General features: G+C 42.8%; 1 protein-coding gene across 1 annotated transcript in view; it reads right to left on the bottom strand.

Annotated features, from left to right (window-relative positions):
- The window catches only part of LOC140202451 (cytochrome P450 2K3-like), an 82468-nt gene that overhangs the window by 6957 nt on the left and 48955 nt on the right, over positions 1–26556 (bottom strand). The window contains 6 exon segments of the mRNA XM_072267316.1: positions 2093–2280; positions 2376–2517; positions 4211–4384; positions 10561–10721; positions 12888–13037; positions 21784–21946. Coding sequence (XP_072123417.1) covers positions 2093–2280; positions 2376–2517; positions 4211–4384; positions 10561–10721; positions 12888–13037; positions 21784–21946 — 978 coding nt within the window.

Here is a 26556-nt window from a genome sequence, read left to right as displayed (position 1 = left end):
CTCAAGTTGTTGTGTCTGAAGGCAGCATACAGTACCAGTCTCTCAGAGGTGCTCAGACCTCTACTGTCAGTCCTGAGTAACGCAGCTTCTTAAAGTATCACAGCTTAATCAAACTTACTCCAGTATCTCAGTAAGTTCAACATACACTTATTCCAGGTGCTTACCATCTCTGGGTGAGAGAGGTCTCCCTCAGATACCATTTATATCTCTCAGCCTTACTGCAAAAGTCCAAAGTTGGAAGTCAATTTGGTATCAAAGATGAACTCCCTTTCCTCCTGGGCATCTCAGGAAACAGCTCCTTATCCCTTGCTGGCAATCTCACAACTCAGCACCAAGAAACCCACCATTCTTCGGTCGCATACGTATAGGGTGTACACCCTGCCAAATCCGTGAGATTGGGATGGGATGTCTCTCCCACACGTGGCTCAGTTTGTGTGAATGTTGTGTGATTTCCTGCCCTGTTACAGCTTGTTTCCAGGAAATAACAGACTGCGTATCCCATATAATTAAAGGAAGTATATTTATGAATATTAACTTAACTAAAGAGTTAGTAAAGGATAGAAAAAACAACCAAGGGCCCATTATAATTAAACAGTCAAATATGCACAGGTGGGAGCTCAACTCTTCCAAAATTCATATTCACTGAACCTCAGCAGATTCCTGCACCTTGCTCCATTGAAAAATGCTCCCCACCAGATTGAATCCTACAATTGGTTCTCTCCAGCATCTTCTGTCTTCACCTCCCACCCAACAAAAAGCAAAGCTCACACCGGTGTCAGGCACAAAAAAAAATCTGCTCCCCCAACCTTCTCTCCTGATTGCATGGCTAACATTTCGAAGCACCTGTTATCTTTAACAATAACACAAACTCTGCTTATATAGGAAGACTGTTAGATGAAATACCCTACAACATGAGCAGTGAAACCTTTACCAGGGTGTGACACATATGCTACAATGATCTACCTTGAGATTCATTTTCTTGCACGCATTTACAGGAAAAAATATAACAGTATTTTATGAAAAACTATAGACAGTCAAAGTCTGACAAAGAAGAAGAAAATCACTGCAAATGAAGATAACACAGAAAGCATTCATTGTAAAGAATCATTGAAAGTGAATCTGTAGGTTGTAGAGTCAGTTCTGAGCATTGGTGACTGATTTTATTCATGCAAGTTCAGGAGTTTGGTGACTGAAGGGTATTAACTGCTCCTGCACTGTGTAGTGTGGGACCTGTGGCTTCTGAACATCCTGCCTGGTGGTAGTAGAGAAATGAGAGCATGGCCTGGATGATGGGGGCCTTTGATGATGGACGCTACTTCCTTGTGTTTGCATTCCATGTAGATCGATTCAACACTGAGGAGAGCTTTGCCTGTGATGGACAGGGTGTGGGCTTCATCTCAGGTCGAGATTATCATCAGATGTCCAAGTACGAGTATGCACAGGTGCAATAAGACATCTGCTTGCAGCAACATCACAGGCACATAGGATCACAAGGTTTTCACCATCATCATATCTTTAGAAGCCTCATGTACAGTATCTTGTGAAAGGTCTTCTGAAAATCCCAGTAAACATCATCCACTGACTCCTTTGTCTATCCTGCTTGTTGTTTCCTCAATGATTTTTAACAGATTTGTCAGGCAAGATTTCCTCTGAAGGAAACCATGCTGATTTTGGCCTTTCGTTAAATCATGGGCCTCCATGTACCCCAAAGCATCATCCTTCATAATGGACTCAAGCACCTTCCCAACCACTGAAGTCAGGCTAACTGGTCTATAATTTCCTGTCTTTACCTCCTTCCCTTCTGAAAGAGTGGAGTGAAAATTCCAGAGATAGAATGTTCACAACAATATTCATGATACAAAATGATACAAGAGACACAATTAGAACAAAAAACAAAGTCCATTTTACTGCAAGTTGCCCTCCGTATCTCATCCCTTGACCCATGCTTGATGCTTCCAAAAAGTTGAATATGTCAGTTTTATATGTTATATAAAATTACACACAGAAATTTTAAGTATTTAGTCACAAACAATCCATTTGCGCTTTCAAAGAACAATTGCCGGCAATCAGTCACTCATTTCACCTCACGTACCTTTTGAAGGAAATATCCTTTGAAGTTCAAGTCCTCTGTTGTTGAGTGCAGGATGTTCAATGGCACAATGTTAGCAAATCTCTGGATTTCGTGGATCACTGCATCGGTGTACGGCAAATTTTTCTGATCTTCAGTTCTGGGAAACCGCTCTGAACCAATCATGGTGTTGATTTCATCGTGGACTTTTTCTGGAACACAAGGAAATGGTTAATGCACTCAGCAGCAGGGTGAGAGCACAGATTCTCACATGAGGAAAAACAGTCATCAATCAGATGCTCCTTACCCTGAATCTGTGGATATTTCATCATCAGTAGCATAGCCCAACGAAGGGTGGTTGAAATTGTCTCCATTCCAGCAGCAAACAGGTCAGATACGGTGAATATCAGGTTGTTTTCATGGAAATATGTATTTGGGTTCCCTGATTCCTGTAAAAGATGATAAGATCATAAGATACATTTGCAGAATTAGGCCATTTGGCCCATCAAGACTTCGCCACTATTCCATCATGATGAATTTATTAACCCTCTCAACTCCATTCTGCTACTTTCTCTCTATAACCTTTGACACTCTACTTAATGAAGAAGCTATTAACCTGTACTTCAAATATACTAAATGACATGGCAACCACAACCAACTGTGGCAAAGAATTCCACAGATTCACCACCTTCTGGTTGAATAAGTTATCCTTCATCACTGTTCCTTGTGTTCTGAAGCTGTGCCCTCTGGTCCTAGAACTCCGCCCCACCCCCCCCCCCACCACCCCCGTCCAATATAGGAACTACAAGAATCATCCTCTTTACAACCACACTCTCAATATTCACACTTCCAAATATTCAACAGATTTCAATGACATCCCCTCATTCTTCCAAAAAAGATAGGCCTGGAGCCATCAAATGCTCCTCATGTGTGAACCCTTTCATTCCCAGAATAATTCTTGTGAACGTCTTCTGGAGCCTTCTTCAATTCCAGAGCATCCTTTCTTGGATAAGGGAATAAAACTGCTCACAATGCTCCAAGTGCAGTCTGAGCAATGCCTTATAAGACCTCAGCATTATATTCTTGCACTTATACCTTAGCTCTCAAGAAGTGAATGCTAACATTGCATTGGCCTTCCTTACTACCAGCTCAACCTGCAAGATAACATTTGAGGAATCCTGTACAAGGATTCCCAAGTTAATTTGCACCTCTGATTTCTGAATTTTCTCCACATTTAGAAAAGAGTTTATGCTTGTATTTCTTCCAACAAAGTACATGACCATACATTTTCCTACACTGTATTCCATATGCCACTTCTTTGCCCATTCTCCTAATATGCCCAAGTCCTTCTGAAGGCTCCCAGCTTCATCAACACTACATGTCCCTCCACATATCTTCATATTTTCTGCAAACTTGGCCATAAAGACATCAATTCAGTCATCCAGATCATTGATGTATAATGTGAAATAAGGGGTCCCAACACCATCCCCCATGGAACTCCACTAGTCACCAGCAGCCAAAGAGAAAACACCCTTCTTATTCCCACTCTTTGCCTCCTGTTGTCAGCCAATCGTTTATCCATGCTAATACCATGGATCAATCATGTAATACCATGGGATCTTATCTTTATAAGCAGCCTTACCTTTAGTAATGGACTCCAGCATCTTACCAACCTCTGTAGTCGGGCTAACTGACCTATAATTTCTTGTCTTTTGTCTCTCACCCTTCTTAAATATTGGAATGATTCTTGCAACCTTTCAGTCTGCCAGACCCATTTCAGAATCTAGTGACTTTTGAAATATCACTAGTAATGCTTCCATAAACTCCTCAGCTAGCTCCTCCTGAACCCTGGGGTGTCATCCATCAGATCCAGGTGACTTATCTACCTTCAGACCTTTCAGCTTCCCAAGCGCCTTCTCTCTGTAAATGCTCACGTCTACCCCCTGACACTTTCCATGCTGCTGGTGTCTTTGACTTCTATGTCAGCCATGGTTACCTCATCCTCCTTTTAGAACACAGGACCTTAGAGACAGGAGTTTGAATCCCACCATAGTCCTGAGGGATTAAATTCAAAGTACTTCAATAACTTTGGAATTCTATAAAAAGGGTAACATACAAACTATGAGCTGGTGTGGAACATACCTGCTGCTGTTTTAACATGAACACATCAATAAAGCTCCTTGGATCATTTGCAGCCAGTGTCTGGTAGTTCTTGGTTATGAAGTCTTCGATAAACTGGCAAACCATTATTTCATTTTCCAGCATTTTCTTGTGTGAACCGGGTAGAAATCCCAACATAGGAAGAGCATTATAAAGCTATAAATAAAAACATTGCTGTCAGTAGTATTGTTCTGAAATAAAGGGAAGTTCTGATGGCCATTTACAACTTCTCGCTGTCCCTGGCTATGGTTGCAGCATGCCTCAAAGCAGCCACCATCATACTAATCCCTGGAGCGTCAGTGGCAACATGTCCTAATGACCACAGACCAGGGGCACTCACTCCCAGATTTGCCAAGTGCTTGAGAAGATTGGTCATGTCCCACATCAAGGATATCATGCCAGCTACCTTGAACTAGCACCAGTTTGTCTACAAGATCAATAGGTCAACTAAAGATGCCAATTCGATCACCCTTCAGACTGTGCTGGAACACTGAGCTCACAAAGACACCTACATCAGGCTGGTTTTGGTTTATTACAACTCGGCCTTTAACAAAACACTACCGAACAAGTGCTGCCAAGCTCCACAATGTAGGTCTTCGCATATTGATCTGTAACTTGATCTTGAACTTCTTCACTAATCTTTCCCAGATGGTGATACTAGGCAAGTGCACATCAACACCCCTCCCCCAACCCTGAATACCGGTATTCAACCCTGAATACAGAGGTGTGCAGTGAACCCTCTTCTCCACTCTCTCTTCACCTATCCCTGCACTCCCGCTTATGCTACAAAGTCAATCACCAAATTTGTAGATGACACGACTGTGATTGGCCTAATCACAAGCAATACCAAACAGAGAGGAGGTGCTGAAACTCTGTTTGATTGGTGCAGGAACAACAACTGTCACGTGGTCGGCAACAATGAATATATCGAGTCAGGATTTATAAACAAACAAGCATTTATTAAACTCTGATAAACAATGAGAAAAAACATAAATCCTAACGAAGTAAACGGCTATGCGGCCATTCAGTAAACCGCTGCTCAGTACTAGTTCTTAAAGCGATAAATGCGAAACCAGTTCTTAAAGCGATAAATTCAAACACAGTTCCTCCAATGGTAAATTTTAAAGTCCAAGAGATTTATATAGTCAATTAGGAGAGACTTTCATGAAATAATGAATTCCTCGAAGACACGACGTCACTGCCACTCCCAGGCAGATCCTGCTTCGTCCACAGGATTCACGACGACGGAAATAAAACGGTTTTAAAGGCACTGACCTTCCTCCTCTGTAGAATAGATCCCGCACAGCCTTTTCTACCACTTTTAGCAGAGGCTATCTCATGCAGATCACTCTTTCTTGAACAAATTCAATAATGGTCGATCATTTCCAAACCCGTCGAATGTCTCCTTCAGGATCCTGTCTTCACTCTCCAATGTTACTGAAAAGATACATTAACAAACCTGGCAGCGATTGTCAAACTGCCGGCCCAGACTTCTGTACCTTACATTAGAACATAAAACTCCGTTTAAAATCAAAACTTGTGTCATAATGCAAATATGCAGCGGAGCATCTCATTGACGTCCGAACTGGAAAACTAACTGTATCACCAGGGGTCATCCCTTTTATACCCATGGTGAATAGGACATCACGTGACCTCACATCAGCGGGAAAATTACATCAGGTGACCTCCAAAAGACCATTACATCATTCTCACAAGAAAGTCAGAAGATCTCCATGAGTTATGTAACACAACCGATCACTCAACATCGAGAAAACAAAAAATGATGATTGACTTCAGGAGGGCAAGAGTCCTGGCCAAAGAAGCCCTGTTATTCATAAAAGGTGAGCTAGTGGAAAGGGATTCCAGCTTCAGGTTTTTGTGGATGAACATGACTGAGAAGCTCTCTTGGTCTCTTGCAGCAGAATCTGGACCAACTGGAAAAACACCTGCAAAAAATGACAGATGGAATTTAATGCAGACAAGTGCAAGGTGTTGTACTTCGGTAGGACCAACCAAGGTAGGTCTTGCATGGTGAATGGTAGGACACTGAGGAACATGGTAGGCTGTTTAAATGTCTCAGAATGGACTAGATGGGCCAAAGGGCCTGTTGCTGACCCTGCACTTTTCTGATTCTATCATAGTGACTATACTACTTGAGATGCTTCTGGACAGCTATCTGCTCCAAACATTGCTTGCCAGCTTTCATCAAAGTGCAATAGTGGCACAATGGGGTGCTGGGAACGGACCCAGATGCAAGACACAGACACTGAAGTACAAGGAACAGGACTTGACGAGAGTAAGGATGTGACAGTATTCAGGCAAGGAGCAGGGACAAGATCACAGACTTGGGCTAAGGAAAGCGGGACCAGGACTAGGAATCATGGACTAGGAGTCAAGGCTTGGACTCCAAGCCCGAGACTGGACAAGGACCCAGAATCTGGGTCTTGCCTTGGGCTTGGACCCCAGAACCAGGCAAGGACACGACTTGACTGCCAGCTGGGGTCTTGGGTCTTGAGCTTGGCTGCGGGATCCTCGAGCCTAGGGGTCTCGGAGCTTGGCTGCGGGATCCTCGAGCCTAGGGGTCTCGGAGCTTGGCTGCGGGATCCTCGAGCCTAGGGGTCTCGGAGCTTGGCTGCGGGATCCTCGAGCCTAGGGGTCTCGGAGCTTGGCTGCGGGATCCTCGAGCCTAGGGGTCTCGGAGCTTGGCTGCGGGATCCTCGAGCCTAGGGGTCTCGGAGCTTGGCTGCGGGATCCTCGAGCCTAGGGGTCTCGGAGCTTGGCTGCGGGATCCTCGAGCCTAGGGGTCTCGGAGCTCAGAGACAGACTGGGAACCGAACATCAACATAGAACTGGGAATTATCCTTCGACAAGCTGGGACTCATCTTTAACACGACACTAACTTGAGACAGGCCAGAACATAGACATAGAGCTGGGACTTATCCTTCAACAAGCCGGGACTCAACTTCTCCACACCAAGTTGGGACAGGTCCACCTGTTGGGTAACAGCAGGATGGGCAGACTTACCCAACAGAGGCAAAGAGAAGACAAGACATGTCCCCCTGCAGGGCAATGGCAAGACAGCCTGACTTACCCCACGGAGGTGAGGACAGGACAAGACAGACACGAAAGAACAACAGACAGTTCCATCTCTGCTCCACGGTAGCTCCAAGTCTCAGTTCAGCCAGCAACCTCAGCTGGCTACAAAGACAGCTGGATCCCTACCTAGTCGGAGTGGTTGGAATCCATACCACAAAGACAACTCCTACAAGTGGCAACAAGGCTCCATGAAGCAGTGGTCCTCCAACCAGGCCGAGAGATCACAAATGGCTTCATCAGCAGGTTGCTCTAAGGGGGACTAACAAGACAAACCAGCAGCCCACACTCAGTCCCAAGGCTACTTACATTGCAAGCCCAAAGATGGGAATCAGGTGCCTTTGATTTAGTCAAACAAGGGCCAGCTGGAAGACCCGGAGTCCTGAGTCCATGGACTGGACTGTGAACCAGAATGCGGTCTTCACGGACCGGACCATGACAGATAGAGAGCATACTGACATATGGAATCGCAGTGTTGTACTCAAGCTGCTGTAAAACTGATCACACACCACTCCAACAAGTGATTAGTCTGGCTCAGCACATCACTGGGACTCAACTACTGGACTTGGAGACAATCTACAACTCTAAATGCCAACAGCATGCTCATAAACCTTATTAAAGACCCAACCCATCCTGAACACTGTCTGTTCAATCTCCTGCCATCTGGTCGGAGATACAGAAACTCTTAGGCAAGACAGTAAGACTGAAAAACGACTTCTTCCCGAGGGTTTTCTTGTATATTCATTGTAAATATCTGTTTTGCATGGGCAGGAGTAGCACCGTGATCTCATTGTCTTGAGCAATGGCAATAAAGTTCTATTCTATGTCAAGTCAAGTCAAATCGCTTTTATTGTCATTTCCACCATAACTGCTGGTACAGTGCATAGTAAAATTGAAACAACGTTCCTCCAGGACCATGGTGCTACATGAAACAAGACAAACATACACTAGACGACCTGAAACAACACCGAACTACATTAGACTTCAGACCTACATGGGATTACATAAAGCGCACAAAACAGTGCAAGACAGTACAATAATAAATAAACAAGACATTTGGTGCAGTAAGGAACAAATTACAATATAGTAATAAATAATGTAAATGTAAACAATGTAAACAATGTTTTAGCAGGAATTGAGAAAGAAATGAGCAAAAATTGCAAAGGGGGTGGAGTGGTGTTCAGTTGTGAGTGAGTGAGAGAGTGAGTGTGTGAGTGTGTGAGTGAGTGAGTGTGAGAGTGTGTGAGAGTGTGTGAGTGAGTGCGCGTGTGTGCGTGCGCGCTGGTGTCAGACTAGATTCTGGGAATTGAGGAGTCTAATGGCTTGGGGGAAGAAACTGTTACACAGTCTGGTCGTGAGAGCCAGTTCAACATCAAAACAAGCAATTGATAATCAATACCAAAAACCTACATGAATTAGAGAAATGGCAACAAATTGTTAAAAATGTTAAATTAGGTGTGCTAGCAAAAATCATTGTAGGCACTACCCACTCAGCAAAATATTTTTTCCCCCAAAAAATCCCTTTAGGGAAGTGCTATAAGGCTATTAAAACAAAAACGTCATGCCATCTGAAACATTTCTTCACCCAGGTTGTTAATCTGATCAACAATTCCAGTTACTGTAGACCACCCCTACATTCCTCTATCTATTACCCCCATCACTGCACTGCACCTTGAACACCTTAAACTACTTTTTATAATGCTGTTTAAATTGTAAATACAGGCTGGTGTTTATGCATTTATGCACATTTTATCTCATATTTTTACTTCAACTTTATTCTTTACATGTTTTTTATACTTTATTTTGTTAAATGTTGCTGCTCTTTTAGTTGCATGTCGCACCAACACACCACAGCAAGTTCCTAATATATGCAAATATACAGTACTGTGCAGAATCCTTAGGCACATATCTATAGCTAGGGGGCTAAGACTTTTGCACAGTACTATATATTATGTCTTCCCAGTTTTCAAATAGTACTTAATATTACCGAGCTAAAACAAAGCTAAGTGCTCTCAGTTCTGATTCCCAGCCACTTTTCTACTTTAACCAATATACAGTACTGTGCAAAAGTCTCAGGCACTGTAGGTACATATTTGAGACTGGGACTTTGGCACACTACTGTGTATGGCAAATAAAGTTGATCCTTGATGTTAATTGCAGTTGTTGATAGGTGTTTATTACCACAGTTGTTCTGATCAGGAACGTATGTCTGAAAGGACAGATCCACAGAGTCCAAAGGCCATGTCTGACCACTGTGTGGAACCACTGGATGGCACACAATGGCGGCTTACTGATAGATCAATGGAGAACATTTCTTTGTCACAAATTCACTAGTTGACTATATAAGTAGCTTTGTTCATGAATTGAAGGGCAGGTACTTGCAAATCTCAAAAATATCTGCTGGGACTTTTTGCAAATACACTACAATTGAAATAGACTCAGTAGCGACTTTATTGAGCAGCTCCCGTCCCTAATAAAGCGTATGCTCATGGTCTTCTGCTGCTGCAGTACTTCCAATTCAAAGTTCGATGTGGTGTGTGTTCAGAGATGCTCTTCTGCACACCGCTATTGCAATGTGTGGTTGTTTGAGTTACTGTCAGCTTCCTGTCAGCTTGGACCGGTCTGCCAATCCTCCTCTGACCTCTCTCATGAACAAGGCATTCTTGCCCACAGAACCGCTGTCACTAGATGCATTTTTATTTTTTTGTATCATTCTCCACAAACTCCGGAAATTGTTGTGTGTGAAAATCCCAAAAGATCAGCAGTTTCTAAGATACTGAACTCACCCCTTATGGCAACAACGATCATTGCACAGTCAAGCTAACATTTCCCCCCATTCTGATATTTGGTCTGAACACCAGCTGAATGTTTTGATCATGTCTGCATGTCTTTATGCATTGAGTGCTGCCACATGACTGGGTGATCAGATATTTCCATCAACGAGCAGACGTATGGGTAATGGTACTGAATGTGTGGTTGCACTTCTGGTGAACAATGAGATTTGAGCCAGAGGATGGTGAATTTGTGGAACTTAGTACCACAGGCAGCTGTGGAGGTATTTAAGGCAGAGCTTAATAGGTTCTTGATTGATGATGGCATCAAAGGTCATGGGGAGAAGACTGGGGAGTGAGGCTGAGGAGGGGTAAAAGGATCAGCTGTGATTGAATGGCAGAGCAGACTTGATGGGTCAAATGGCCTAATTCTGCGCCTATGTCTTATGGTCTTATGGTCTTACTTACCTGAACCATTGCAGAACCAGCAAGCTGAACATTTTCATTTACTATCTTTATCAAAGTGATGAATGTTTGGTCATCATAATCAAATCTATCACCAAAAACTATGGAACAGGTGATATTGCCAACAGCAGCATTTAACTGAATGGTTGGATTAAATTCTTGGCCTGCAAAAACACAGATCATTCACAAGTTACTGATAATGCTGAATACCATTTGACTCTTTATTAAGTCCTGAATAGTCTTTCAGTTTCCTCTTTTAATTCAACATATTTCTGGTGATTTTCACTTATTGATTTCTATACGGTATGTACAGTGCTTACAAAAATTATTCATCCCCCCCCCCCCCCCGGAAGTTTTCATGTTTTATTGTTTTACAACATTGAATCACAATGGATTTAATTTGGCTTTTTTTGACACGGATAAATACAAAAAGACTCTTTTATGTCAAAGTGAAACCAAGTGGCCTAAATTAATTACAAATAAAAAAAACAAAATAATTGATTGCATAAGTATTCCCACCTTTTAATATGACTCACCAAATCTTCAGAAGTGCAGCCAAATGGTTTTAGAAGTCACATAATTAGTTAAATGGAGATCTATATTTGGAGACTTGTGTGCAGTCAAGTTGTTGCAATTGATTGCAGCAAAAATACACTTTTGCCTGGAAGATCCACCTGATGATGAGTCAGTGAAGAAGAAGAAGAAAGCCCTTAACTCCGACTGGAGTCATCGGGCAGCTGTCATAACGGTGTGTTTTTAACAGGCTTTCCTATTTTGACGTGGCTGAGTTGCTAGCTCGATGCTCCATCCAGCACAGATGAAAGTGTGCAAGGGAGCTGGCTGGATTCGAACTCGGGAGCCTTCGCTCCGAAGTCTGGCGCTGATGCCACTACGCCACCATCCGGCAAGTTATACATCTCTCGTTACATGCACGTGCAGTGCAACTCTGAGTGATTATGCAGAAAATTTGAAGTTAATAACTCATCTCCTTCTACCTTAGGCCACGAACTTATCAATCACTCCTGCTGTGGACCACTTTCTGGAGGACCAAGACGCTGATTTCTACAAAGAAGGGATCAGTATGCTCCATGACCGCTGGACGAAGTGTGTAAATGTAGGTGGGAACTACGTTGAAAAATAAATGTGCTAGGTTTTCTAAAATTGATTCCGTTTACCTTATCAATCAAACTTATCAGTCACCTCTCGTATATTGTGGTTATATGTTTGTGGCAATTAGATGCGAGATGCACAATGTTATAATTTCATATTTCATTTATAACCAATTAATAGGATGATATTTTGATAATACGGCGTCATTTGTGATTTCTCCTTAAGGTAAGGGATATGTTTTACGTATTTTCCGAAATTGGGGCACTGCTTTCGGGATATTTCAGAAAATTGTTGATATGTATTAATAGTCATGGATGAAACCAAGTAAATTTTTTATACTAATCATCATGAATATTATCATTGCTGCTATTTTTCCAGTTGTGGCTATTATTATTATCTGTTTATATTTACACAATTTGCATCATTGGTTGTTTGTCAGTATTTGTCTGAGTGTTGTTTTTCATTGATTCTATTGTACTTCATTGTTCTATTGTGAACGTCTGAAGGAAAACGACTCTCAGGGTACTATCTGGTGACATAATGTACTTGGGCAATAAATCTGAACTTTCAACTCTTTATTAAGTACCCTGAATTGACTCTTTTTATTGACATCTAGCTCTTGACTTTGGCAGCAATGTTTAGTACAAAGGCAAACATCAGTCAGGTCAGTAACCAGTGAGCTAAAAGCTGAGCAAACACACATTGAGACACCAAAGGCTTTTTCTGGAATACGAATTTCTGGTACTTTTTAATACACAGATGAAATACACTGCTTCCCATTCCACTGCGGATAGACTGAATGAGCTAGGGGATTTGTTTTTGGAGTGAAGGAAGATGGGAGGTGACTTGATGGAGGTTTACAAGAGATGTTGATTGAGTGGACAGCCAGAGACTTTGTCCCAGTGTAGAAATGGCTAATATGAGGGGGGATAAATTTAAGGTGATTGATGGAAGTACAGAGGAGATGTTAGTAAGTGTTCACACAGAGAGTGGTGAGTGCACGAAAAGTGCTGGTGGAGGCAGATATATCAGAGACATTTAGGAAAATCTTAGATAGGAGCATGGACGATCAAAAATGGAGAGCTATGTCAGAGGGAAGGTTTAGATTAATAATCTTACAGTAGGTGAAAAGGACAATACGACATTGTGGGCTGAAAGGCCTTTACTATACTGCAATGTTCTATGTTCTATCCTTTTTATGTTTACTCACTTGGACTTACCTTTATGGGATTCAAACATTTTTATCAGGAAATGGGCTTCTTCAATGATTTTATCTTCAATAGTTTTCTTGCCCATCCCAAAGTCCCGTAGAGTGGAGATGGCGAACCTTCGCATTTGCCTCCACGATTCCCCGTCACTGAAAGCGATGCCTATAATTTATTCAGACAAGTTGTCAATGCAACCTGCTACCCAAATTAAAACATCAAAAATGAGGAAATATGCTTTCTCTCTAATGGAGTTATAGTGGTGACTTATTGCTACCAGACTGACGTTAGGCAATTCACTACTCAACTCTTAATTAATTTGGAGCTTTCATTTTAACTGCTCAACACAAATATCAATGGGGCAGCATGTCAGTGTAATGGTTAGCACAAGGCTTTGCAGAACAGGTATTCGGGGTTTATTTCCCACCTTTGCTTGTAAGGAGTTTATAACTTCTCCCTGTGATCACGTGGGTTGGAAAAGCCAGTTCTGCGATGTAGCTCAACAAATAATTAATTAAGTAAACAATGTTAACCCAGGCCAACAATTTAAGTCATGAATTTTATTCTTCCCTCCCTCCCAAAACTGCACCCAATCAGCGAGGAGGAGCACACGAGGAAGCAGTGACGTCATTTCGGTATGTGGCTGAAGCTTATGAAACAGTAGTGTTTCATGGCAGATTTCAGAGTTGGTTGCATCCAATTAGTGAACGGAATTTATTAGAAAGTTGAATAATAACAAGTGGTCATTGTATGAGTGGGTCAGTGTTGGAGTGTCATTGGCTCATTGGGCTTAGGCGATATCAGGCTGATAAGTTTCTTTTCCTTCTTTATTTGTCATACGGGGGCACTGGGAGTGGACACAAATGCAAGACACAGACACTGAAGTACTAGGGACTGGACTAGAGTTAGGAACAGGACTGAATGAGGAACTAGGAACTTGGAACCTGGACAAGGACTCCGAGCCAGAGACTGGACAAGGACCTGAAACCTGGGTCTTAACTCTGGCTCGGACCCCGGATCTAGGCTTGGACATGACATGGCTACAGGACTGGATGAGGCTCATGGACAGGATGACAACACAAAGCCTCGACTTAGACAGGACTTGAACTAGACGAGGTTCTTGGACGTGGCTTGGACTAGACGAGGTTCCTGGACAGGACGAGAAACTCCAGCACAGGACAGGGGAACTCCAGCACTGGGCTGGGCGAGGTACTCCTGGGCTGGATGAGAACACAAAGCCTTGATTTGGTCGAGGGAGAGACAGGAACACAAAACACAGAGCCGGAACCCCTCTTTGGGAACAGGATGTAGGGCCGGGACTCATACTCAGAATGCTGAACACGACGAGACAGTTCCCAAAACTAGTTAGCAGTAAATGGCCAGACCTACCTAGCGAAGGCGTGGACACAGTCAGTTCAAAACGACGATAGACAGTTCCTTATCTTCCATTGGCAGTTGAACTTGACAACGGTGCAGGCAAGCGTTACAGACGAGGCAAGGCGAGGCGAGGCGAGGCCTTTAGGTGAGGCGAGGCTTCAGAAGGAGGGGGCAAAGAAGGAATTCAGAAAGGGGGTTTGGGCAAGAACAATCCAGCAGCCAAGCCCTGGTCTCTGGAGGTATTTATGTGTTTGCCCAAACATGAATCTGTTGCAAGGACGTGGCTGGGGACAAACCCAAGTGCAGGACACAGATGCTGAGGCAGAGTCATTAGGCGTAGCACCTCTGCAAACGGGGAGCCAATATCCAGGAGACGATGCAAAGCTTAGAACTAACGGTTCTCAGGAATAGGAAACAAGGTTTACTCTCACAAGAGTCGACCAACAAACTGGCAGCTTCTTCTGTCTGTCTGTATCTTGTTTTACGGCGGTTGGCATCCAGCTTAATGGTGCATTACCGCCACCCTCTGCTCCAGAATGTGCACTAGACATACATTCTAAATCCCTTCACCCAATCTCACAGACACACACACAAACCTACACTTCACCCTCCCATCTTTGACCATCCTAGTATCCTATTCCTGTTTATTCGTCATCTTCTATAAAACACCCCTGTACCCCTTAAAAACGCTAAAAATACCCAGACTTGTGCTCTCTCACCCACGCCCAGCAACCCTTTTAGTGTGAATTCCTGCACCCCCAACTCCCTTAATTTATTTCTCATCATCTCTCTCTGTATCCCATACTTCCTGCAACACAAAACTACATGTTCTACTGACTCCTCTTCCTGACATTCCTCACACAATCCTGTCTGGTGTTTCCCTATCATTTTCAATGTTTTGTTTAATGCACAATGCCCCAGCCTTAACCTAGTCCACACAATTTCCTCTTTCCTGTTTCCATTACCTACCCTAGTAACTGCAACACTCTTTTGTATTTGATATAAATGCCTCCCTTTTCCCTCCCTGTCCCATCTTTCTTGCCACATTCGGTTGACTTTTTCCCAGATTACACACTTAACCTCTGCTTTACTGATACTAATGTGCATTTCCACATTTTCTTTCTTTAACGCCCTCTTTGCCAACTCATCCACCCTCTCATTCCCCTTCACCCCTACATGTGCTGGAACCCATAGAAATTTTACCTGACCTCCCTGATTTGCAATTCTTGTAACTAACTGAAGGACTTCATAAAGTACATCTTGCCGACTGTTTGTGTGAAAAGACCTTAAACTTGCTAGAACTGAGGATGAATCTGAACATATCAATGCTTTGGCTTGTCTGGCTTTCTGCACCCATTGCAACGCAACCAACACTGCCAGCATCTCCACTGTAAACACTCCTAACTTATTAGATGTTCTTCTGCTGATTCCAATTTCTTTTGCTGGTATGACCACCCCAAACCTGTCACTCCTGTTGCAGGTTCCTTCGCACCATCCATATAAATGTGAGTATAATCACTATACTTTTCCATCACATGACAGTTAAATGCATTTACCAAATCTGTTTTATATCTTTCTTTCCTTTTTACCTCTAACAAATGCCAGTCTATGTCAGGCCATACAAGCTTCCATGGAGCTACAACCGGATAAACTACTGAAGGACTTATCCTCAGATCAAATACTCCACATTCTTTCGCGATATCATTCCCAACCCGACTAAAGGTATCCCTCTGAAACCTCCCATTTTCCCAGCACTCCTGCAACACTCCTTTATAGGGTGAGAATCATTGTGCCCCTGCAAGTTAGCCCAGTAGTTTGCCATCAGTTGCATCCTTCTTAGTTCCAAAGGCATTATTCCCATTTCTACCTGTAGGGCTGACACTGGTGACGTTTTAAAAGCCGCACTGCACACTCTCAAGGCCTGAGCCTGAATCACATCCAGTTTCCTTATAAGAGACGTAGCTGCTGATCCATATACTATATTTCCATAATCCAATACAGATCTTACTAAAGCCACATACATTCTCTTCAAAGCTGAACAACTTGCTCCCCATTCCCTACCAGTCAAACATCTCATCACATTTATTACTTTTTTACATTTCTCCTCAACTTTCCTGATATGGTCTGCCCATGTTAATCGTGAATCAGATATAATTCCCAGAAATTTAAATGATGCAACCCTTTCTAATTCAACCCCATACATCCTTAACTTCTTCCCTACCTCAACCCTTTTCCTGGTAAAAAAAAATACAGATTGAGTTTTGTCTACTGAAAATCTACATCCCCAATCATAACCCCACTCCACTACTTCATCAATTGCTTCTTGTAGTTTCCTGATTATATGGTCCATGTTCCTGCCTCTTTTCCACAAGGCCCCATCATCCACAAACAGTGACCTACCTATATCCACTGGTACCTTTGTGAAGACATCATTGATCATAATGATGAAAAGTAATGGGCTAATCACACTACCTTGAGGTGTGCCATTTTCCACGATGTACTGTTTTGATAATTCTGATCCAATCCGAACTTGAATTTTTCTACCAAACAAAAAATCTTTAATCCAATTAAAAACTCTCCCACCAACCCCCATCTTGTGCAGTTTAATTAATAATCCTTCCTTCCACATCATATCATAGGCTTTTTCAATGTCAAAGAACACGGCCACTACTGACTCTCTATTTGCCTGGGCCTTCCTTATTTCAGTCTCTAACATAATCACTGAGTCCATGGAATTCCTTCCCTTTCTAAAACCACTCTGATAACTTGCCAGCATTCCTCTTTTCTCAAGCTCATATGATAACCTTTCTGTTATCATCCTTTCCATTATCTTACATATACTTGATGTTAATGCAATTGGTCTGTAGCTAGTGGGTTTTGACAGATCTTTGCCAGGCTTCCTTATTGGAATTACTACTGCTTCTTTCCATGTACTTGGTAATCTTCCCTCCTCCAACACTCTGTTATAAAAATGCAGCAACTTCAAGAGCACTCCTTCTCCTAGATTTTTTAGCATCACAGAGCATATCAGATCTTTCCCTGGGGAGGTTGGTCTCGATCTCTTTATTGCTCTCACCATTTCTGCTAATGTAAATGGATCATCAATTATATCATCTGTTCCTTCCCTCCTGCTTAACACACCTGGGTGTTGGCTCATTATTCTTTCCCTTCTTCTTCTCCTCCCTTCTTCAGAAGAATTTTCTGAACTGTGTATCAGTACAAATGACTTGGCCATGACCTCAGCCTTATCCCTACTAGAGCCTGCAGTTTCCTCCTCAGATATCATTACTGGATATTCCCATTCCCTTCTATCTCCTCCCATCCTCTTAATCATTCCCCATATCTCTCCCACAGGTGTTGTTCTTCCTACCTTGTCGTAAAAACTCCTCCAACTTGCCCTTTTAGCTTGACGTATAGTTCTTCTCACCACTGCCTGTGCTTTCTTATATTGAACCAAATGCTGCATATTATGGGTTCTTTTAACTAGCCTGAATGCTCTATTTCTGTTTTTTACAGCCTGACAACATTCCTCTGTCCACCATGGTACCAGTTTTCTATTCATCCTATTTTTACTCCTAGGTATAGACCCTTCTGCTGCCATGATAATTGCTGAAGTCACCTGACTGTTTAATTCATCTACATTTCCAGAAATATCAATCTTTGTCAACCCTTCTTCACTCAACTTCTGGAACTTACCCCAATCAGCTTTTTCAAACACCCACTTTGGGGTTCCGCCACCTGGTCTTACTTCAACTCTTTCACCCACTGAACACAAAACTGGGTAGTGATCACTGCCTACTGTTGAAGCAGTCCAAACTCCCCAGTTACTAATGCCAGCCAAGGTATTAGACACTAACGTAATATCTAACACTGACTCAGTTCCTGTTGTTATATCTATCCTTGTGCCGCTACCATCATTCATACACACCAAATCCCTTTCTTCCATCAAATCTTCAATTACCTTTCCATTTGGATCTGTAATCTGATCTCCCCATATTGTGTTATGAGCATTGAAATCTGCACACCACACTACTTTATGTCTGTTTTGTCCTTGCATCTTTAATAGGCTGCCCAAATCCAACCTTTTACATGGATTGTAGTAGTAATTATAACCACTCCCTCCCCTCTCTCCCACACTATGTATTCCCGATCATCTCCTTTTTCCAGAACCCTATATGGTATATCTTGCTTGATTAACATAGCACAACCCCCTCTTCCCCCTAGATTTCTATCTTTCCTTATCATTGTATACCCATATACCACAAAGTCTAAAGTTGGTTTCAACCAAGTTTCCTGAATACACACTACATCCAGTTTTACAACCATTTGTTTAATAAACTGCTTGAATTCCTGGCTATTGGCCAGTAAGCTCCTTGCATTCCATTGTAAAAGAATCACCATAATTAGTATTAACCAACACATGACACTTCCTGGATTGACATTACTGAGGTTCTCCCTCACTTCCTCCCATGTCAGTCCTACTAACCCTAAATGGTTTACTGCTGCTTTTACCACCAGCTGAATTTTGTCACTTTTTGACTTTACCTCAGCAGTACTATTAATCACTCCTGCAATGAATGTTACTAGAGCCTTTTTGTCTACATAAATCCTGTCATTTGTTCTTTGTTGCATCTCTCGTATCCCTATTGCTCCCTGTTCATTAGGAACATTATTCTGTTCTCTTGACATTCTTACAGCTTCTGCATAAGTGATCTTTCTTTTCACTCTTATTTCTTGAATTTTAGTCTCCCATCTCACAACCTCACACCCACTATATGCAACATTATGAGCTCCTCCACAATTGCAGCATCTTGGTTGAACTCCTGTTCCGCACTTTCCATATTCATGATCACCCCCACATCTAGCACATCTCCTCTGCCTTTTACAGTTTTTAGCCACGTGTCCAAACCTTTGACAATTATAGCACCTCAGTGGCTTTGGCACATACACCCTTACTGGGTAACTCATGAAACCCAGGAACACCTTCCTTGGCACTCTTTCTTCTTCTCATGCAATCAATACTGATTCACTTTCCTTTTTCACTCCCTCCTTTGTTGTTTTCAGTCTTTGAACATTCATTTCTTTCCCTCCTTTGATATTCCTCTTTATCTCCTCCATATTTATACTCATTGGTATCCCCATGATCACTCCTTTACAACCACTGTTTTGTGCTCCCACCCTCCCAGTGTATTCCACCTTGCATTTTCCTATCTCTTTTAGCTTGAGTGCTTTCTCAAGTTGTTCCTCATTCGCACATCTTACCAATAAGTTGCCATCATTAAGGACTTTTGCAAATACTATTTCCCCTATCTTATTTGTCAGAGTTGTTGTTAGCACAAACGGGTTAATTTTCTTCATATGTCCCTGAGCCTTCTCGTTAAACCTAATTATGACAACACCTCCTCTCTGAGCTTGTTCATCTTCCTCACTTTCAGCTTTCTCCACTATCATTTCTTATTTTTTTATTCCCTTTGTCTTGGTTTTTATTCATCCGACCCCTCACTACCTCCTCATTCCCTTTATTTTTCCCTTCACAATAATCCACCTCTCCCCAGCTGCCTACCTCTGGTCCCAAGTCTCTATCCCTCTCCTTCTCCACTTTCTTTCCCTCAATCCCACCTCTTATCTTGTCCACCATTACTGGACCCACACGACCCCCTCCCAGCAATTTCACTCACGCATCAAGCAAAACTGAGGTGAGGTGAGGTTTTTATCCTGCTGTTTGATGGGAAGCAGGTGTGTGCAGTTAGTGATACCTGGGAATGATTGGAATCTAAATGAGGTGATCAAGGCCCAAATCTTGAGGTAAATGGCAAGGAGGGGGATTGCCAGATGGGACTATGACAGAATCATGTGCCTTAATTAGAGCACCCAACAGAACAATGGAAAGCCGGAAAACCTGAAATACGGATCCACAGACCGGACCGTGAACCGGAATGCGGATTCACGGACCGGACCATGACATTATTCTTCATTCCTCATTTTTTAGGGCCCAGTTAGTGCAGCAAGAATGGCTCCAGGGCTGTGTTTTGTTCTGAGTGTGACATGTGGGAATTCTGGGAGTCCATCCCATTCCTGGATAACCATATCTGCACCCAGGTGCATTGAGTTGCAGCTCCTGATAGAACATGTTAAGGAACTGGAGCCGCAGCTGCAGCTCGCTGACCTTTGACTCATATGGATGTCATAGACAGGAGCTGCAGGAAGCTGGTCACCCCTAGGATTCAGGAGTACAGTACCTGGGTGACTGCCAGGAGAAGGAAGGGAAGTGGGCAGCCACAGATTACCCCTGTGGCCTTTACCCTCAATCATAGCTTTGGAGACTGTTGAGGGGGATGACCCACTGCATGGAGCCTCTGTGACCGGTTGATGAATACAAGGCTGAAAGGTGTTATATATGAGCATCTCACAAACAATGCCTTATTTGGAAATGATCTCGAGTTCAGCAGGTTATCAGTAGATGCTTTATTTTGTTCACTTCTAAGTGGTTTGATCCAGCTACATCTGAGCAGAACTAGTTCACAAAATGGAGGTTGCAGAACAGTCTCACAAAATGGCGGCATCCATTGCTTCCACCAAATGGCTGGAACAAAGACATCTGGTTTGCCTTTTTCCATTGTATTTGACTCATTGCAGTTAGATGTTTCCTTTTATATTTAATTACTCCATGGCCAACAACACAACATGCCTACACCAAACACCAAGTAAACACCTCTGTTCTTACATTGCCATATAACTTCCTAGGTCATGACTGTCCAATCACATGCCTGTACTAGGGGTAAATTATGGTAGCCAATGATCCCAATAACCTGCATGTGTATTGTTACTGTGATCAACACTGGCAAAGATAACAGGTAGAACAAATTCTTTAAAATATGGCCACACAATCTTTTATAGTGCCCTGATAGAAGTCCAACTTAGTGACTGATTACACCCCCTAGTAGTACCACACTCCCTTTGTACACCAATAAAAATTTCCACAGGGATAAATCTCCTGGGTATAATGAGATTATATTGAGCAGAATTTGCAAAGGATTGCAAATATTTTTGAAGATGCTCCCAGCTTCTCACATCATCTACCCCACCTCTCCCCGACCTACCAAATCTTCCCCTCACCTGGTTTGACTTTTACCCTCCCAGCTTCTCACTTCAACCGCACTCTTTCCCCATCCACCCACCTCCCCTCAATTGAATTCACCTGTCACCTTCCACCTTGTACTCCTTCCCCTCACTCCAGCTTCTTATTTTGGCTTCTACCCCCTTTCTTTCCGGTCACAATTAAGGGTCTTGGCTTAAAATGTTGACTCTTTATTCCTCTCCGTAGGTCCTGCCTTCCCCGCTGAGTTCCTCTAGTACTTTGTGTGTATTACTCTGGAGTTTCAGTACCTGCATAATCTTGCATGTTCATGTTGTGTCTGAGACCATTGCAAGCTTTACACTTCAGAATAACAAGCCTCCAACAAGAACTGAAGTGAGCAGAATGAGGATGCAACCAAATGTAACTTGGTTTGATAATAATGATGTCGATAGTTACCAAAACGCTGTGTTAAATCATCAAATATCGGGATGTGGGCTCTTCCTGCAAACTGATCTGGATGGTTGATAAGAGCATCCTTCACTGTCTCGTAGCCAGCCAGGACCACAGCTCTCATCATTCCAAGCTTGATGGTGAAGATTGGACCATATTTCTCAGACAGCTGAAATAGGAGGAACACGCTTATATCATCAATTAATTAATTAAACAATTAAATCCTTGTTTTTTATATTCAGTTATATTATCACTTCATCAGAAATGGCCACTAGTGTACAGCCCGGGAATGAGACTCAGTGGCCACTATATTAAGTACACACAGACACCTCATTAATGCAAACATCTAATCAGCCAATCATGTGGCAGCAACTCAGTGCATAAATGCATGCAGACATAGTCAAGAGATTCATTTGTTGTTCAGTCCAAACATCAGAATGGGGAAGAAATAAGTGACTTTGACTGTGCAATAATTGTTGGCACCAGACAGGGTGCTTTGAGTATCTCAGAAGCTGCTGATTTTCTGGGATTTTCATGCACAAAGGTCTGTAGAGTTTACAGCGAATGGTGCAAACAGTGAACAAAACTCCCAGTGAGTGGCAGTTCTGTGGATAAAAACAAACTGTTAATGAGAGAGGACAGAGGATAATGGCCAAACTTATTCAAGCTGACAAGAAGATGACAATAGCTCAGATAACCACATATTACAACAGTGGTGAGCAGAAAAGCATCTCTGAACGCACAACATGTTGAACCTTGAAGTGGATGGGCTACAGCAGCAGAAGATCACACTGGGTCCCACTCCTGTACCAGGCAAAGTGTCCACTGAGTGTACGTCATCCATTCCTAACACTCCTCTATACTTGCTCCCACCATTCAGGGCAGTTGAAGGTTTTCCTTTTATTTATTTATTTGTTTGTTTGTTTATTTCTTTAGAGATACCGTGCAGAACAAGCCCTTCTGGTGCAACAAGCCTCACTGCTCAGCAACGCTCCTAGTTAACCCTAGCCTCATCACAGGACAATCTGTAATGACCAATGAATGCCCTAACCTGTACACCTTTGGGCTGTGGAAGAAAACCAGAGCATCCTGAGGAATCCCACGCTCCTCACGGGGAGGACATACAAACTCCTTATAGACAGTGTCGGAACTGAACTCTGAACTCCGATTCCCTGAGCTGTGATATATGAACCACTATGCTACCACGGCAACCCAAAGTGTTTTATAATTAGACTTAAAACGAGGATATTCCATGACTCCTTTGCTCTTCCAAATTCCCTGTTTCAGCTGACTTCTGCCACCTCTATATCCTTCATGGGCTCTGAGTAATTCTATCCTCTTAAACCTGAAATACCCGGGCTTTTTATTTTTTTTGAAGTTTATAACATTTATATTTCAAATGTTTACAATCTTTGAAGTTCAAAGTTCAAAGTACATTTATTATCAAAGTATGCATATGGTATACAACCCTGAGATTTGTATTCCCACAGACAGCCACGAAAGAAGAACCCGGTCAAAGAAAACATCAAACACCCAATGCAGAACAAAAGATCAAATGGCAAAGAACAAGGGAAAAACACAGAATCAGAAACAGCATCCTTGAGACAGTTCAGGAAAGTTCAGTTTAGTTCCATGTAGCACTGTGAAGTTCGTTGCCTGCAAGCCACAGAGACAGTCTACCCTGAAGAATCACACAAAATAGCAATAAGAAAGGAGTCAAATCACAAACAAGAGAAGTAACCAGAAACCAGAAATGCATATAACATGAACTGCAGGGTCTTCTAAAAGCAGCCAGAAATGGAGTCGATCATTGGCTCGTACCATGTCTCCAGGTTTCTTGGCATTCAGACCACACACTCTGCTCGTAAATCTCACTGACCTCCTTCAGAGATGAAAAAGCACCAGATTGCTTAATTGACCCAAAAAGACGCCATCAAAATGTAAATCGCAGGTTCCAATTGGACTTAGCTTAATAAAACAATCGTATTTGATCGAAGAAGTAAAAGAAATAGTTTTGTGAACTGTCATTGGTCACGTTGTATACTGGCACCATCTACTTCACCAGAACAGGAACCTTTATTAGTTCTTTACATTTCAATTGCAAGGAGCTATGAACGGCAAGACCCTTATTGGTATTGATGAGAAGAGGGATCTTGGGCGCAAGTTCATTGCTCCCTGAAAGTAGCGACATGGGTCTATAGGATGGTTAAGATGGCAGATGGCATGCTTGCGTTTATCATCGAGGCATTGAGTTCAAAGTTCTGGAAATTATTTTGCAGCCTTATAAAACTCTAGTTAGGCTGTATTGCATTCAGTTCTGGTTGCCCCATATCATGTACCCAGTGACGGGAATAAAGAACAAGTACAGATGGAAAACACTTTGGAGTCCAGTATTGCAATTAACTAATAATATTTATTAGTAACTATGCAATACAGTAATATAAATGTAGATAAATCAAAGAGGTTAGCAATGATTGTAGGGGGTTTCGACTTTTATGTTACTGCGGAGGCTAATTAAAATGGCGTATTTGTATGTTAATCTGGGGAATGCGGCTTTGTTGTGTTAAACGCTGAGAAAGTTTGCGCTAGCAGCTTGTTTTGGTTTAGAGTGTGATAAGAAATATGTTATTAACCAATTGGGATAGTTGTTATGTTTTTGGTGTATTTGAAGATACTGTATGCGCAGGGTTTGGGGCAGAAGGCGGGAGAGCGAGACAGAGGATGGACGATGTGCTGTGATGTCCGCTAACGGGGTCAGACCCTGAGGAGGGGGTTTGGCGAGGAGGCGGAGACGGACTCATGTGGAGCGTCTGGTCGACCACCGTTGGTGGTCCCAGGCAGCCGGTCGAGGTGGTCCGAGGGGTCGCAGGGTGAAGAAGGTCCTTGAGCTCCAACTGTTTTGTGCATGAAGAGATTGAACTTTGATAAGTGTGGCGCCTTTTATTTTCCTTTTATATTTTATTTGCTCTTAATTATATAGTTCTAGTAATATCTATAAACTGTAAATCATTTAATCGTATCTGGTGTATTGTCTGTTATTTGGGCGGGGTGGGGTACATCACACAGCATCCACACAAACGAATTACCCAGTTTGGCGGGGCTGAGGGCTGTTTCCCCAGACAACAGCGAGCCAGGCGACCCTAAGGGTGGCCGGGGGGGGGGGGGGCTACATAAGTGAGTAAATCATTAAGTGTGGAAATATATGTGAAAAAACAAAGCTTCTTTAAGTCTAGGGGTAAAAAGATAAGTCTTACAATGATGAGTAAAGTTCAGTTCAGTTCATGGTATTGAGTTGAGTAGTGATGGAGAGAGAGAGAGAGAGAGATTTGAGTCTTCAGTTGAGCTGACGCCGTCGATCTTCTCGTTGTCCTCCAAAATCCTTTAAAAGTCATCGACTGTGACCACAACAAAGGGAACCGGTTTTCTGTAGTGGAGTTATCACCCAGGCAAGGGTGGACACATGGACAACTCCCCACCAGTCAACTCCTTTCCTTTTCACTGCAGGAGCCGCTGATCGATCCGCCTGATCAATCCTCCAAAAACCCACTTTTCCTGCGGGCACAACGAAGCTCATTCAGTGTCCAAAACATGTATCTGAGGTCTATATCATCTGACCTCCTATTTTATCTTCCCGTGCTGAGCACCAACTGTCTCTCAAAAACTCTGCCTATCTATCTGTGGAAGAATACGAGCAGGCGATGTCCTTGAAGAAATATCAACACGCTGTGAGCAGTCTTCATCTCTCTCTCTCCCTCTCCTTCAAAACAACATGTCGGTGTTAAATAACTCTCTCACTCTCTTTTCAAAAGCACTGTTCATAGGGTACTTGAGCACAGTTCATAGGAGTAATTCAAGACCCTGTCACACCCCATTATTGGAAGGATGTTGAGGCTTTGGAGAGGGTGCACACGAAGTTTACCAGAATGTTTCCTGATTAGAGAACATGCGCTATCATGAGTGGTAGGACAGATTTGGGTTGCTTTCTCTGTCAAGCCAGAGGCTGCAGGGAGATGTGATAGAGCTTTATAAGATTATGAGAGGCACAGATAGAGTGGACAGAAAATATCTTTCTCTTCAGTTTGAAAGCTGTAATACCAGATGACATCATTTAAGGTGAAGTAGGCTAATTTGAAAGAAGTGAGAGGGAAAATTTTTACACAGAGAGCACTGGATGCCTGTAATGGGCTGTCTGGGATGATGATGGAGGGAGATACATTAGGGACTTTAAGAGACGTTAAGATAGGCACATGAATGTGAGGAAAATTGAGGGACATGGACATTGTATGGGGAGAAGAGCTTAGTTTGATTAGCTATTGGTCACTTGGCAGGTCGAAGGGCCTGTTCCCGTGCTGTAATGTTTTATATTCCATGTTCCATAACCACTCTGGTCATCCAAACTCACATTACTGTACCTTGACTCCTGTAGCGTGCGCATCAGCTGGTCTTTAAACAACTTCCACAAGTTAGAGGTGGGCTCTCTCTATGACGGCTGCTCTCAGTTTACACTCCCTGGCTCCATTGTATTAATATCTGAATTTGCGTATGAATTGCGAGAGGTGAAGGGCCGGCAAGCCCAGCACCTCGCCGCCGAATCCTCCAAGATCATCTTCCGATCAAGGGTCCAAACCGTGGAGCAGGACGAGACGTGCTCACGCTTCTTCTTCCAAAAGGTGCACAGGGGGAGCTCTGTGATCCACAACCTTAAGGAAGAGGACGGCTCAGTCGCGTCCTCGCAGACCCACATACTGAGGATCTGCAAGTCCTTCTATGCCGGTCTGT

Source organism: Mobula birostris, chromosome 9, assembly GCF_030028105.1.
Source record: "Mobula birostris isolate sMobBir1 chromosome 9, sMobBir1.hap1, whole genome shotgun sequence".
NCBI lineage: Eukaryota > Metazoa > Chordata > Chondrichthyes > Myliobatiformes > Myliobatidae > Mobula > Mobula birostris.
Note: the sequence above shows the minus strand (reverse complement) of the source record. Positions and strands in the feature narration are given on the sequence as shown.